This window comes from Molossus molossus, unplaced genomic scaffold (genome assembly GCF_014108415.1).
Source record: "Molossus molossus isolate mMolMol1 unplaced genomic scaffold, mMolMol1.p scaffold_m16_p_8, whole genome shotgun sequence".
Classification (NCBI taxonomy): Eukaryota; Metazoa; Chordata; class Mammalia; order Chiroptera; family Molossidae; genus Molossus; species Molossus molossus.
Window position 1 is genome coordinate 112,299,123 of NW_023425402.1, and position 15,342 is coordinate 112,314,464.

At 57.6% G+C, this 15,342-nt stretch overlaps 1 protein-coding gene across 1 annotated transcript in view; it reads right to left on the reverse strand.

Moving 5' to 3' along the window:
- WDR27 (WD repeat domain 27) overlaps positions 1 to 9,519 on the reverse strand; it is a 65,840-nt gene extending 56,321 nt beyond the window's left edge. Inside the window, exons 1-6 of the mRNA XM_036247797.1 lie at positions 9,333 to 9,519; positions 6,133 to 6,274; positions 4,184 to 4,308; positions 3,098 to 3,208; positions 2,647 to 2,698; positions 1,262 to 1,332 (exon numbers count right to left, since the gene is read on the reverse strand). Coding sequence (XP_036103690.1) covers positions 1,262 to 1,332; positions 2,647 to 2,698; positions 3,098 to 3,208; positions 4,184 to 4,308; positions 6,133 to 6,274; positions 9,333 to 9,518 — 687 coding nt within the window. The 5' untranslated portion in view covers position 9,519. The remainder of the gene's footprint in view (positions 1 to 1,261; positions 1,333 to 2,646; positions 2,699 to 3,097; positions 3,209 to 4,183; positions 4,309 to 6,132; positions 6,275 to 9,332) is intronic.
- Between the last annotated feature and the right edge of the window lie 5,823 nt (positions 9,520 to 15,342).

The window sequence follows — 15,342 nt, forward strand, 5'->3', positions numbered from 1 at the left end:
TGATCAATGTTTCTCACATCAATGTTTCTCTCTCTCGAGATAATAAACATATCTTAGCTCACAACCTCTCTGTGACACCCCTGGACAGAGGAAACCTGTTTGGTTACTGTCTCCTTTGGGCACAGAGCAAACCCTTGGGGTGTCCTGAGAAGGCGCCTTTTGTTCTGTTCCTGAGGTGGCTCTGGGAAGCCCTGAGCAAGTGTGTGGGGCTGGCTTCACGGGGCAGCCTGTGAGCAGAGGGTTAAACTTCCTTCCGGGAGGGAGCAGGGGCTGGAGGCTGAGTCCACTCAGGAGGCCAGAGATTTCATCAGTTGTGCCTCCATGACAAAGCCTCCAAAGTCCCAAAATTACAGGGTCCCAGCCGGCGCACACAGCCTCTTCCTGGAGGCTGATGCACCCCAACTCCTCGGGGACAGCAGCTCTGGGCTCGAGCCCTCAGGACCCCGCCCTGTGCATCCCTCCACCTGGCTGCTGTTATTCTCTAACAACCTGGTAGCTGGGAGTCCTCCCTGTCCCGTGAGCGGCTCTGGCGAATCAGACCCGAGGGGTCAGGGGAGTGACCTGGGGGCCTAGGGCATGGGGTCGGATCTGAAGTGGGGGACAGCCTTGTGGGGCTGGGCTCGGACGCCCGGCTGGGGTCACAGGGTTCTTGGTGAGGGACCCACCGCCTCCCCTTTGGTGACCAGAGTGTGGGAAGGAAAGTGTTCCGTGTGAAATAAGGTCACAGGAGGGAAGGACGGGCATTCCTGGTGGAACGTTGTTCTCAAACTATATCAGCGTTTAAAGAGAGAGTGACAAGCATTCGTTGTGAAGTGAACCGGAACTGCTCACCTAAAAACCTTGCTTAGGCCCTGGCCAGTTTGGCTCAGCAGTTGGAGCGTCGGCCCGCAGACCAGAGAGGCCCGGGTTCAGTGCCCGCTGAGGGCACGTATCTCGGTTGCGGTTTGTCCCCGGCCCCAGTCGGGGTCGTGTGGGTGGCAGCCAGTCGCTGTGTCTCTCTCACTTCAATGTTTCTCTCTCTCCCTCCTCCCCTCCCTCCCTCCGGCTCTACCTGAGAATAGATGCAAAAATGTCCGTGGGTGACGATAAAGAAAATCTAAGCTTTGGAAAGGCTCCGGGCGGCGCCGGCGGGGGATGGACGCGAGGCCCCTGGGTCTCAGCGGCGGCCGCGGGCCTCGCCCAGCCGGCTCCCATGATGGTGCGACACCGCCCTGTGCACACGCCCAGCCGCGCGTGGGCCGGCCTGGCGGCGCGTTCTCACCTGGCCCTGCGCACACCCGACGACGAGCTGCCGGCTCCCTCCGTCCACGAAGAGGCTCAGGAGCGGGGAGGCTGGTGAGCGGAGCAGAGGACCGCTCAGCTCTGAGACGCTGAGACGTTTCCCTTACTTCTCTTAGCCAAGCCGGGCCCCTCGGACAGTTTCTTCACAGGAAGGACACTGAGCAAGCAGAGCGCTGGGGTCTCCCTGAGGCGGGGAAGGCGGGGTCGCGCTGGCGGGGTCCAGGTGGACCCCCTGTTGGCTGCGTCGCTGAAACCCGACTGGGCAGCACCCTGCCCCAGAGTCGGGGGTCCCTGGGATCCAGGAGGGAACAACCCTCAGGGGACACCTTCTCTTCAATCGCTGCCTGTGATGTCACCTCACTCCAGACAGATCCTGAGTCTAAACTGGAGAACTTAGGAGGAGAGTTTAGACAAACGGACATTTAAAGTCTGCTGCCCACCCGGCAGGTGTGGCTCGGTGGACGGCGCACGGTCCCGTGGACTGAGAGGTCCCCGCTGGGTTCCAGGTCAGAGCACAGGCCGGGCCTGCGGAGGCGGCCGACTGATGTTTCTCTCTCACATCATGTCTCTCTCTCCCTTCCTCTCTAAAAAGTCAATGAAAACGTTAAAAAAAAAAAAAAAAAAAAAAACTCCATGTCCTAAAAACTATAAATAGCATCAAAATCAATCTTGTAATTGTTTATTTCATAGTAAAAAAATTCACATTATTCCAGGAAAAGAACAACGTGATCCCAGGGAACGTCCTTCGTCTCTGGGCTCGGTAACATACTCAAGCTGCTCAGGGGCCTCATTCTCCGCATGGACCATCCCCTGGGGGAGAACCCAGAAACCCCAACATCTCTAAGCTGTTTTCAAGGCTCGTGTCCCCCAGGAGGAGCCGCCCTGCACTGGGTGGAAACAGGAGCAGGCGGGACCTGGAAACCAGTCCCAGGAGGGGCTGGGGGACCCGCACAGGAGGGGCTTGGACCCCAGCGGTTGCAGCCGGAGGAGACCTGCATCCCTGCTCCACCTCGGTCCCGTGTGTGACCGCGGACGGTGTTCACTGTGACCAGGGGCGGCTGGAGGAGGGTGTGGAAACCAGCACAGGGGCCCACCGGGCAGGCACACGGGCCCACCGGGCAGGCGTCCCTGCAACAACGCAGCTCTGGGCCTTGCCTCACGGGACCGCACCTCCCCACCCTTCCGCCTCCCAAACTCCAAGCACATGCTGATGCCTCAGAGTTAAAACGAATAAAAGTGGGGGCAGTCAAGAGCTATCTATGAGTGACACTCAGACCCCCGACCATCTCGGCTCTGGGCACGGGTCACAGGCACCGGCGGAGTGACACGGGCAGCCCGGGCAGAGAGGACGGAGAAGCTCCTTACCTGTCAGCACCGAGGAGCTGTGCACCAGTGACCCCTGGCAGTAGTCCCAGACCTGGGCAGACACACATCTCTTAGGAAGAGGTGAAACTCCCGGTCTTACTGCTGTAACTTGAACTAATACTTCTACCAATCGCAACTTAATCTGCGTAAACGGTTCTCCAAAGGAGAAACAAACAACGAAGCGAGCACAGCAAACAACAGTGTGAAACACAATCACGGGCGTCGGGCTCGTAGGGAAACCCCGTTTCCAGAGAGAGAGCCTGTGGGAGCGGGGACGGGAGGTGCGGTGACCCCCGCTTCCAGCACCCAGCCAAGGCTGGCGCAGGTCAGGACCAGGAGGGCAGAGACGAAGCAGGCACGTGGCAGGGAGCGCCACCACAGGCCGCTGGGGCGAGCTCGCCGTCCCTCCCGCGCTCCCGCTCCACCCGCCAGAGGTCCAGCGCGGCCTCACCTTGAAGCTCCTGTCCTCAGACGCCGAGATGACGTGTGTCCGCCAGGCACAGAACTCAGCCGTGGTCACGGGGCCCTGGTGCCCCTCCAGCTCCACGCGTGTGCACCGACTCTGGGGGTGGAGAGGGAGACCAGTAGCCGGCGTTCTGACAAGGACGCTATTAGTAAGTTCAAATGAACCCCCCAGAATCCTCTTCCGAGCCCGATGCTGTCCGCACCTCCCCGCAGGCCTCGTTCAGACGGCCGGGCACAGGGTCAGGGCCACGTGAGCGGTGACGGTGAGGGAGAGACCCCCACGGCCAACCTTCAGCAATGCCCGAAGGCGTCTTCCCACGAAACACGGATGTTCAGAGTCCAAACACCAGGGACCCGGGAAGCCTCCCCAGCCCAAGGCCACCTCCCTTTTCTGTGTGTGACGCCACTTCAACACGGGGCTTCCCTGGGGAGCCTCAATCTCAGTTCGTGTGAGCCAAAGGGTGTTCAAAGACAGACGTGTGCCCCGGCCACCGCCAGTGACCTCCATCGAGATTCCTAATGTCCTTGCCGACGCTGCAGGCGCACGGCGTGCGACCCGTACCGGTGACACGGGCCGGACGCCGTGCCCACCGCACGTCTCGGGCAGACCACGCCTCCGAGGGACAACCCGTTCTGCTGTCCGACACCGTGGCCGCCCAGTGCACTTCACAACGAACTCACATTCCATGATCACGGGGCCTGCGGGGCAGCACGTGGACTTAATCTACCCCCGACTACGAAATGAATGAGCCACGTTCCCTCTAGGCGGGAGGCAGATTTGGGTGAGAGACGAACACAGGGACACACCATGAGGGTCTAAGCAACTGTGCAGCGCAGACCAGCAGGGAGGTGCACGTCTAAGGACCGTGCTTGCTTCAAGCCCCCAGGGTCCGGATCTCGCAGAGAAGCCGCCGGTTCAGAGCAGCATCCGACCCCAGGGGCTTCCCATCGCGAGACAGAGGCGCGTTCATTCACTTCCCCTCACGTGTCGCAAGGATCCGCCCAACGGGAAACACTGCTGACAAGGGGCCGGCAGACCCCAGCGCCCAGCCCTTCGCACGGCCGCCCTCACCTTGACGTCCAGCACGAGCACTTTATTGCCGGCGCACACCGCAGCGACCCGGTCATCCGGACTGTACCGCACGCACACCACGGTGCCCAGGAGGGTGCCCAGGACGAGCCCACGCGGGACGGCCCCTACGGGTCGGTCATGAGGGTCAGTTCCAGAGGCAGGGCTGCAGCTGCATCGCGGGGAGGCGGCCCCTCGGCCACCGCCTGCAGGTGGCTGATTTCCTGCGCCGGGGGCTCTTGGAGACTATTAAAAACACTGCAGATAAAATCCGGGCACCGCAGAGCTCTGGAGCCCGGCTCAGGGCTCAGCTGCTGCCTGCTGTCCCGGACACATCACCTGCGTCCAAGTCCACGGAGGCTCCGAAGAACAACTCCGTGTACACAGCCCTTGAACAAGGGGCTCCTGTGCAGAGACCTCGGCAGGGAGCAGACACCTGACGTGGTTCACTGCATGTGCTGGTGTAGGTGTGTGTACTACAGGCATGTGTACAGACGGCATGTATGCCCGTGTGTGTACGTGTGCACCCTATGTGCCTGTGTGTGCTATCAATGTATGCATGTGTATGTGTATGAATGCACTATATGTTTTATGTGCACATTTATGTAGCATGCATGAGCTATATATGCATTTTAACATGTGTACTATATGTGTGCGTGTGTTTGTGTGTGTGCATGCATCTGTGTACTGTGTAACATGTGAGTACTATGTTGTGGGGGGGTGGACAGCATGTGTGGGTATGCATGTACTGTGTGCTCGTGGGTGCTATATGTGTCTGTATATTTCTGTGCATGTATGCACGTATGTATTTACATGTGTGCACCATACATATGTGTGTAGATGTCAGTGGTGACACACTGATATTACAGTGACCACACTATAAACTAAAGAAGAGCTTGAACTATTCTATAGGCTGTTGCCTAAAATTACTTGATTTAAGTGTAATCCTATATTTCTGAATGTGGCTCCTTAATGTGTCCTCACTAATGTTTCGACACCATCTGACAGAACTCGGACAGTGCTGCCCTCCCCACACGGCCTTGCTCTGGCTCCTCAAACAGGCGAGCCCTTGGCGCCAGGGCCCAAGACCACGATCCCTCTGCTGGACAGGCACTGCCAGGCCTCCCCCCGCTCCTGCCACCTCAGGGACCGCCCCTCATGAACGTGTCCACCACGCCCGCCCACACCTGGCTGCACACCGCAGCGTCCACAGCGGTGGCCACGACATGCCTGTGCTTCCCTCCCTCAGCTCGAGCTCACCCCGTGCTCGAAGGGAAGAATCTGCAGCCTCCCTGGGAGCTCAGGGCCGCAGAGCTCAGACTCCACGGTGAGGAGACACATGGCAGCAAACCCACTGGGCTGCACACCAGCCTCCCTGGGAGCTCAGGGCCGCAGAGCTCAGACTCCACGGTGAGGAGACACATGGCAGCAAACCCACTGGGCTGCACACCAGCCTCCCTGGGAGCTCAGGGCCGCAGAGCTCAGACTCCACGGTGAGGAGACACATGGCAGCAAACCCACTGGGCTGCACACCAGCGTCCATGGCCACGGGCAGGGGTCTGAATGGCTGGGTGTGCCTCCCGGACAGGCACCCAGTTCCACATCTGATTTTAGGGTTACAGGGGTCACACAGGATCCTACCCCTGTATGCTTCTAAGTATTTAAGGTAAGTTGTTCATTTGTAAATGTTTAAAGTTGCTTTCGCCCTGGCCAGTTTGGTTCACTGGTTAGAGTGTCTGCCTGCAGTCCAGAGACCCGGGTTTGGTTCCCACTAAGGGCATGTACCTCGGATGCGGTTTGTCCCCAGCCCTGGTTGGGTCGTGTGGGGTGGCAGCCACTCGATGTGTCCCTTTCTCATCGATGTTTCTCTCTCCCTCTCTCCCTCCCACTCTGTCTGAACAAAAAATGGAAAAATGTCCTCAGGTGAGGATAAAAAGAAGCAGTGGCTTCACCTCGACGCGCGCGCTCACGGCATTCCTGCAGCTCCCACGTTATGACATAATCTTGCGACGCGGAGCAGACCAGCAGCGGGCTCCCTGTGTTTCCAAATGCCACAGCGGTAATGGGCTGGTGGTGTCCTCTTAAGATTAGAAGCTAAAAATGTCACAAAAATATCACAGATTAGCGGTAACAAAATAAAAGACCATAATATAACCTCAAACCTAAGAAACCAAGTGGATTGGATTTCCCAAATATACTGATTTCATACTTTCATTTATTGAAATTCCTACGTGCTCCTAAACGACCACCTCAAGTTCAGCATCACATGCAGCTCAGAGTCTCCACCGACGCACTGGCAGAGTGACAGCCCCTCCCCTGCTCACCACCCAGAGACCAGGGCGGGCACGCAGGGCTGGGCCAGGCCTGGCGACAGGAAGCTGGAGAAGGAGAGCCGGGTGAGCCTGGCCGCTGTGCGGCACACGCAGAGCCCAGGACCCGGGCGCTAGCAGAGGTGGGCCTGGCCGCTGTGCAGCACACGCAGAGCCCAGGACACGGGCGCTAGCAGAGGTGGGCCTGGCCGCTGTGCAGCACACGCAGAGCCCAGGACCCGGGCGCTAGCAGAGGTGGGCCTGTCCGCTGTGCGGCACACGCAGAGCCCAGGACACGGGGCGCTAGCAGAGGTGGGCCTGGCCGCTGTGCGGCACACGCAGAGCCCAGGACACGGGACGCTAGCAGAGGTGGGCCTGTCCGCTGTGCGGCACACGCAGAGCCCAGGACACGGGGCGCTAGCAGAGGTGGGCCTGGCCGCTGTGAGGCACACGCAGAGCCCAGGACACGGGCGCTAGCAGAGGTGGGCCTGGCCGCTGTGCGGCACACGCAGAGCCCAGGACACGGGCGCTAGCAGAGGTGGGCCTGGCCGCTGTGCGGCACACGAGCCCAGGACACGGGACGCTAGCAGAGGTGGGCCTGGCCGCTGTGCGGCACACGAGCCCAGGACACGGGACGCTAGCAGAGGTGGGCCAGCCGAAGGGGTGCTGGCCAGCGCGTTCCCGGAGGCGTGACATGGCTGCAGGCACAGAAGGGAACCTGCGCTGGGGACGCAGGTGGGACCAGACACTCCAAACCAGACACACTGGGGCCTGAACTAGGAGGTGAGACGGAGGCTCAGACCAGTGGCCACGGAGGGAGGAAGGACAGCACTGGAGAGCCCGTGTCTCAGGCTGCAGTCCTGGGTGGAGGCGGCATCAGGCTGAAAGGAGACACAGGACGACGGAGTGGACAGGGCAGGACCTCGCTGGTGCAGAGCTGTGGCACCCACAGCTGGACACTGGTGGACAGCAGGCAGACGGACACGAAGGCCTCACCCAACGCGAGGACCAGGAGAGCCCTCCGCTCACGTAGGCCGGTTCTCAGCACCAAGCGCCTGATGAGGTTCACGAGAAACACTGCACAGAACTGGAATATGTACACACACACACACACGCGCGCGTCCAAGGCCTCAGAGAGTGACCAAGGCCGTGGAGAACTGAGATCCCAGAGAAGAAACCGAGAGGAGGGTCCCAGCATCAAGGCCACTTCTCCCGTGAAGACATCCGCCAGCAAGAACGCCCAGAACCTGAAGGCACAACAGGCCAGTCTGACCTCACTGACGTTCAGAAGACCAGAGACATGCAAAGACTCACAGCACCTTTCTGTGCAAGAGAACAAAATAACCGAAATGTCCTCCAACAGAAAAAGCAAGTGTCGCACACTCACACAGTGGCGCAGCCTCCGGTGAGCTGTGGATGCACACGGTGGCGTGGCGTCTCCAACAGCTGCAGCTGCAGAATGCAAGCGGCCAGACAAAAAGAGCAAACACTGTCTGATTCATGTACATAAAAGTCTAGACAATGCCAACTGATCTGAAAGCTACTCACACATCAATCTTTATGAAGATTAAGAAGAGAAAATGGCAAAATGATCCATAAATGTACAAAAAGGAGCTAAATGTCACTAGTCAGCAGAGAATCATAAATCACAATCAATCAGCACCGTGCCCAGCAGAGGGCCGACTGCAGGGAGAGATGAGGATTCGCCTACACGGCTGAGAGCAGACAGGGCCCCCCGCTGTGGGAGTCTCCTTGGCGTCTCCTGCTAAACCACACACATGATGGCCTGTGACTTGGCAGGCGTACACGCCCAGTACATAGAGAATGTGTGTCGTGGTCACACAGTGGAGTCAAAGAAACACCCACCGACAGGAGAACGGACCAAAGGTGGTCTCCACAGTACTGAGAACGAACAAGGAGGAATCTCGTCAACATCATGCACGTCCCAAGCTCAAACATGAGCAACTCTGACCTACGGGGCTAGAAGTGAGAACAGGGCTCCCTGAGGGCGGGGGGAAGGGCGGCCGGGCCGATGCAGCGGTCAGGTCGCCCAGGTGCACCCACCTCGCCCGACCACCCCGACTGCACCCAGTGTCTGGGACACGGCTTTCTGGGCATCGACAGTCCTGCAGACGGGGACTGCAGGGGGCAGCAGGGGGCAGCAGGGGGCAGCAGGGGGCAGCAGAGGGCAGCAGAGGGCAGCAGGGAGCAGCAGGGGGCAGCAGGGGGCAGCAGGGGACAGCAGGGGGCAGCAGGGGGCAGCAGAGGGCAGCAGGGGGCAGCAGGGAGCAGCAGGGGGCAGCAGGGAGCAGCAGGGAGCAGCAGGGGGCAGCAGGGGGCAGCAGGGGGCAGCAGGGGGCAGCAGGGGCAGTGGAAATGCCGCCCGTCCAGCAGGACCCGAGTGGTCGCCAGCAAGGCTGAGGGAGGGAGTCTGCCCTGTGCTCACCACTCCCAGACCCGACATGACATGTTGACACAACTTACTCTTCACTCTGTGCAGTGGGGCCTGTTTCTATTGAGCGTATTCAAATAATTACATCAGTCATGAAATAAGATTTAGAATGAAAATTAACATCTCTAAAACTCTATCAGTTTAATGTAAAAGATCCTGCAAAAGCATAACAATCTTCCTGAAATGTGTGAACATTAAAAGCCCATAAAATTTTGACTTGTCTTGACTGTGTTAAGATTAACCTGCTCGAGTTCTTACTGAAGAATTACTTTGATGAAGTGATTTCAGACATTTGTTTTATCAAAATCACGGTTCACAGAACGCTCCGCTGTGCTCACGTCCCACCGCTGTCAGCAGACGGGACAGGCCCCGACGAGAGCACACCCGGTACCTGGTGCGGGGGGTCCTCGGAGCTCCACACGCAGAGCGCGGTGCCGTCCAGGGGGAAAGCGCAGAGAGGCGGGCGGCACGCCAGCTGAATGTGCGACGCAGACTGCTGAGACTCCACCAGGTACCTCTCCGCGACCACGTCGCCCCCATGGCCGTCACTGGTGGAGGAGCCCTGTGGTTCCTGCATCTTCCACCTGAAAACACAGGTGCAGACACGCGGGCTGTGGTGTGACGTTCCCGTCTGACTGCAGCCTGTTCTCGCCCATGGTTACGGCTGTGCGCGCGCACACACACACACACACACACACACACTGCAGCCTGTTCTCGCCCATGATTACGGCTGTGACCACACACACACACACTCACACTCTGCAGCCTGTTCTCGCCCATGATTACGGCTGTGACCACACACACACACACACACTCACACTCTGCAGCCTGTTCTCGCCCATGATTACGGCTGTGACCACACACACACACACACTCACACTCTGCAGCCTGTTCTCGCCCATGATTACGGCTGTGACCACACACACACACACACACACACACTGCAGGCTGTTCTCGCCCATGATTACGGCTGTGACCACACACACACACACACTGCAGCCTGTTCTCGCCCATGATTACAGCTGTGACCACACACACACACACACACACACACACACACAGCAGGCTGTTCTCACCCATGGTTACGGCTGTGCATACACACACACACACACACACACACACACTGCAGGCTGTTCTCGCCCAAGATTACAGCTGTGACCACACACACACACACACACACACTGCAGGCTGTTCTTGCCCATGATTACGGCTGTGACCACACACACACACACACACACACACACCCCATCTCACCGTCTCCCTCCTGCTCCCGAGAAAAGGGAAAGCCACTGGAGACCCTGGGGCCCCGCTCCATGACCGCTCCACTCCGTCACCAGCTTCCAAACAAAACCAACCTGACCACTCAGACCCGCTTCCACAGCTGGGAAAGGGGAGCCACCCCTCTGGGGCCACCCTCCTAGCTGAAGCGGTGACCTAGGCCGCGTCCAGGCACCCTGGCCGTGCCCCACGCCCACAGACCGTCACAGGGCACTTAGCCCGTGGGCAGTGTTGGCCCTCAGTCACGCTGGATTCTGCTCCCCTCAGCCCTCAGCCCAGGCGCTAGGTACCCACACGCTCAGACAGGACCTCAGCAACAAGCGCTGAGCAAAGGGCCACCCTCTGGCCGCCATGCTGTCTGGGTGGGTTCTAAGGCCTTGCCCACCAGGTTCCACGCTGCCCGGCTCACTCTAACCTAAGCACCTGGTGCCCACGCTGGGCGAAGAAAAACAAAGTACAAATGTGTCGTCTCCATTAAAGCCCCGTCTCCTCCAGGTCGGCCTTGGCAACTGCCAGGGCGCGTGAGCCCCACGGGAGAGGAGGGGCGTGTCCCTGCCCGTGGCCGGCCCGGGTTCGAGTGCCCCGACTTTGTGCTGTGGCTCCTCCCACCGCTTCTCGAAAGCATTAAACATCTCAAGAAAGGAATGACCATATCAAAAAACTCCATTTTCTCAGAATTTTAAAGAATCCACACATCAGATTGTGATTAAATATTGTCTTATCTCTTTAACATAAACTTCCTTAATCACTTCTGAAATTCCTATAGAATTCAGCATAATAATTTGAAATAGTATTTCTATACCAACTTACAGTTTACAAATCACTTTCACAAATATTAACAAGCATCTGTGTGTCAATAAATACTTTATATCATCCAATTCTTACAATGGTCCTTTCAAGTTGGGTTCCCCTCCCCCCCACAGGTGAGAAACAGAAGCAGGGGTCCCCCAGCGAGGCCCCAGGGGCGGGACGCCACAGCCAGCCACCAGCCTCCGCCTGGGCGGCGCCCGCCCCACAGCAGTGCCTGGTGCCCGCGTGACCCCGTTGCCTGCAGCTCTCAGGCAGCGCCCCGTGAGGCCGGGGTCACAGTCACAGAGCTGCCTGGCGTCCTGGCATGGTGCCAAAGCCCACCCAGGTGTAGAGCGACAATTCAAAACCGCTTTGGCCAAATCCCGGTGACCCACTACCCACAGGAGTTCTGCCTGAGCAGGAAGCAAGCGCACCCCGCCGAGTCCTGTTCCCCTCCCCCGGCTGAAATACCTTTCTCTCTTGGGGAGTTAAAATTTGAGGTAAGCCAGAATTTAAAGTGCCCCCCTTCCTTCCAGCCTGACCCCACTGAGGTGCACCTGGGAAAGACCCGGGGGAGGTGCCCGAGGTCTGGTTAGGGTTAGGGAACCACACTGCCTGTCTCTCCAGCCCCGGCTCCTGGTCAGTCCTCTGGCGCACAGCTCCTAGAACGTGAGGACAGCGGAAGGTGAGTAGAGTCCAGCTGCGCAGAGCCCCTCACCCCGCTCAGCTGGGAGGAGGGTGGGCAGGAGCCAGCGAGGAGGAGACAGGGATCCCTGCTCAGTCAGTGTGGCTCCTCCCAGAGCAGCTGTCCTGCCGGCTCCCCAAGGTCCCTAGGAGGGGCTCCCCAAGGTCCCTAGGAGGGGCTCCCCAAGGTCCCTAGGTACCTCCGGAGGGAGAGGAGCTGGCCCAGCCTGCACACCAGAACAGGGGCCCTTGTCAGCCATGGTCCACTCTGGGGCATCACCAAAAACCACATCCTATTTAACATCGTAACTCAGAATTTAACATGTTGGGACAATAGAATATTTTGTTTAAAATTATAATTTCTTTATAATTTTAGAAAAAATCTCACTGTCGGCACGAAACTGCAGACAACGGATCTAAAGCACAGAGGTCCCCCCACGACCCAGCCCCCCAGTGAGCCCCAGGGAGCTTGCAGGTGTTCGTGGCGAGACGGTGAGACCTGGCTCTTGTCCTCTCGAAGGAAAGATTTCGTCACGAGGCAAAGTGCGGGACAGACAGCGAGAATCCATGGCCGCGGCCAGAACACGCTCGGGACGGTGCAGCGAGGACGGGCTTGGAAGAAGCTCCTGGAGGCCGGGGCTGCTCTGCTCCTGGGTCAGAGGGAAGGGGCCTCGGCACAGGTTCAGGGGTGAGCCTGGGACAAGCTGCCCACTGCTCCCCTGGCTGCAAGCCTCGGGGGCGCCTTCGAGGGAGGGGCACGGCGCTGGCGCTCCCCTGGGGACGAGCGCTCGGGGTCCTTCCTCCGGAGCCATCGCCTCTGCTGCAGGTGGGGGTCTCAGGGGAGTCTCAGCAGAAGAGTCACCAGGGTTCCAGGTCGCCCTTTCGGGGTCCTGGCCTCCACTGACTGGTCAGCACCAGGGCGGGGGCCCTGGTCACTGCAGCGGGCCCTGAGGCAGCCCGGCCCTGGCACCACTTGCGGTTCTGCTGCTTGTCTGGGCCGGGAGCCGAAACACCGCCGAGGGGACGTCTAACCCTGCGCTCTGGAGTGGGAGCAGAGGGCCGTGTTTTAGTCCAGAGGTCACCGGCCTTGACGAAGAGAACTGTGCCACGCTGCCGCCCTGACTGGAAGTTCCCTGGAATGCGGGTTCTCCGTGTGAGCTGCCCTTGTTCACCAAGCCATTTCCTTTCCTTCTGGAAACCACATGACCCGGCTTCCCTGGCAGCTAGGTGCCAGCCTGTGGCTGAGTTCTGGCCAGGACAGCGGGGACAGGGTGCCTATGGGCATGTGTAATGCAGGCCTCTCACAAACCTGGCCCATCAAACGTTCCCACACATGATCCTCTCTCCTCCTCCACCCACAGGCTAACTGCAAAGGATCTGCAGGGTCTATGGAAGCGGTAACCACAAGATAAAAAGAGGCTCTGAGTCTCAGTTTAGAAAAAGACGCCTAAGTAGTGCCCCTCCTCAGCTTCCACATGGGGCCCTGTGAGAAGCAACAAACTGCTATCTGTTGGGGTTGTTGGCTCCAGCATTAGCCTCCCTCACTGATACAAATGTTTAACTTTGTTAGTTACAAAAGCAATACAGTGCAAAACATTAAAAATGCAGAGGCCCTGGCTGGTCTGGCTCAGCGGTTAGAGCATCGGCCCTCGGACCAAAGAGTCGCAGGTTCTATTCCGGTCAAGGGCACGTACCTGGGTTGCACTTGGGTCCCCAGCCCTGGTCCAGGCCGTGTGGGAGGCAACCAATCAATGTGTCTCTCTCACATCAATGTTTTTCTTCCCCTTTCTCTGCCTCCCCCCCACCACACACACACAAATTCTATCTGAAGATTAAAAAAAATGGAAAAATATCCTCGAGTGAGGATTTTTTTTTAAATACAGAGAGAATAGTCAAACTTCCCCCAGACCTCCTCTGCTTGCCGTGCACCCCTCAGTACAGCAGTGTGGACGTCTGACATGCACAAGAACACATCTGAGGATGCACTCAGCTGTTTTTCAGTGAGATTCTAGTGTATCGAGACTACGCAAGCATGGCAGGGAACATGGGGACAGGTTGCTGCCGGAGAGACCACTGCTTTAAAGTTACGTCAGAAAACAATCAGGCAGCAATGGTTCATTCAAGACCCTTTGGTAATACAGAAGCAGTACATCTAAACTGTACAAAATTAGAAAACCCAAACCAGGGAAAACCATAATCGTCATCTACTACTCAAGTGGTACCGCTGCTAAAGGCCGTTAAACTCCTACGTTTTTCCTGCGTAGGTTTGTGCGGTTACTTTCAGGTGAGAACATCGCCCTCTTCTGATTAAAGAAAGTCAAGTCCTTCTCTTCTGGTAGCTGAGCAAGCCTGAAATGTGCAGTTTTGTCCTTGACTTCCGAAACACAGTCAGGTTGCTACATCGCATGCTGAACTTCTGTAGAAACCGTACGTGATGTCTTAATAAAGCACCTTGGATGGTGCACTTCACAGCAAAAGAACACGTGAAGCTCACTCCACCAGAACAGGAGAGGGCCCACCGGCCCCGCAGGGCGCAGGAAGCAAAGCGGGGGTTGAGAGCACCTGTGGGAACAGCACCAGCTTACACTGGGGCGTTTCTATGTCTTTGCGTCCTTTCCCAAGTTACTCCTTTTTTTTTTTTTTTTTTTACTTTTTTTTTGGGGGGGCACATGGGTTGAGCATGTCAGAGCACCCTGTGCACAGTGATGTGTAGGTGAGGTCCAGGTGTCCAGTCCTCATGCCCCGGTAAAGAAAGGGGACACCTAACTCGTCCTGGGCAACACTGAGAACAGCATATTGCAGGCTTGGAATGGGAGAGAGATCGTTCTTCCTGGGGGACAGGTGTTTTCACAAGAGTTGGTGGTAAAGCCGGGATTCAAGTTCTCAAGGTGAGATTCAGGAGAAAGAACCACATCTGGTTAAGGAATAAAGAGGGACTCTCTGAAGGAGATGGGATTCACCCTATGCTGTGGAGGAGGAACAGGATTTCACAGCCAGCAGAGGGTAAAGGGCAAAGCCGGCAGTGGGCACCGCCTGAGCAAAGGCATAGAGGTGGGAAAGAGTAGTTCGATTTGACTAGGGAATTAGGAGCAAGAAAGAGTAGGAGATAAGGCTAGAAAAGTGGCCGGGTCAGGTGGTGGGCAGCATGCAATGCCATCAAGGAAACTGTCCTTAAGAAGGAGAGAAGAGGGAGCCATTGAAGGTTGCAGAGCAGGGCTGTGGCATGCCTGGGCTGAGGGAGAGGAGAGGACCTGAACCCAAGTTACTCCAAGTTCTAGAAGATAACACTGCTCTTTATATTTTGAGGTTTTTTGTTTGTTTGTTTTTAATCCTCACCCGAGGACATTTTTCCATTTTTTGTACAGATAGAGAGGGAGGGAGAGAGAGGAAGAGAGAGAGGGAAACATCGATGTGAAAGGGACACATCGAGTGGCTGCCACCCGCACGACCAACCAGGGCCGGGGACAAACTGCAACCGAGGTACATGCCCTTAGCGGAACCGAACCCGGGTCTCTCTGGACCGCAGGCCGACGCTCTAACCACTGAGCCAAACCGGCCAGGGCTATATTTTGAGGTTTTAATTTTCAAACCTGCACATGGCTTTGGGAAACCTGACTTCACAGACTTTCCGATCCCAGACCACAGGTCGT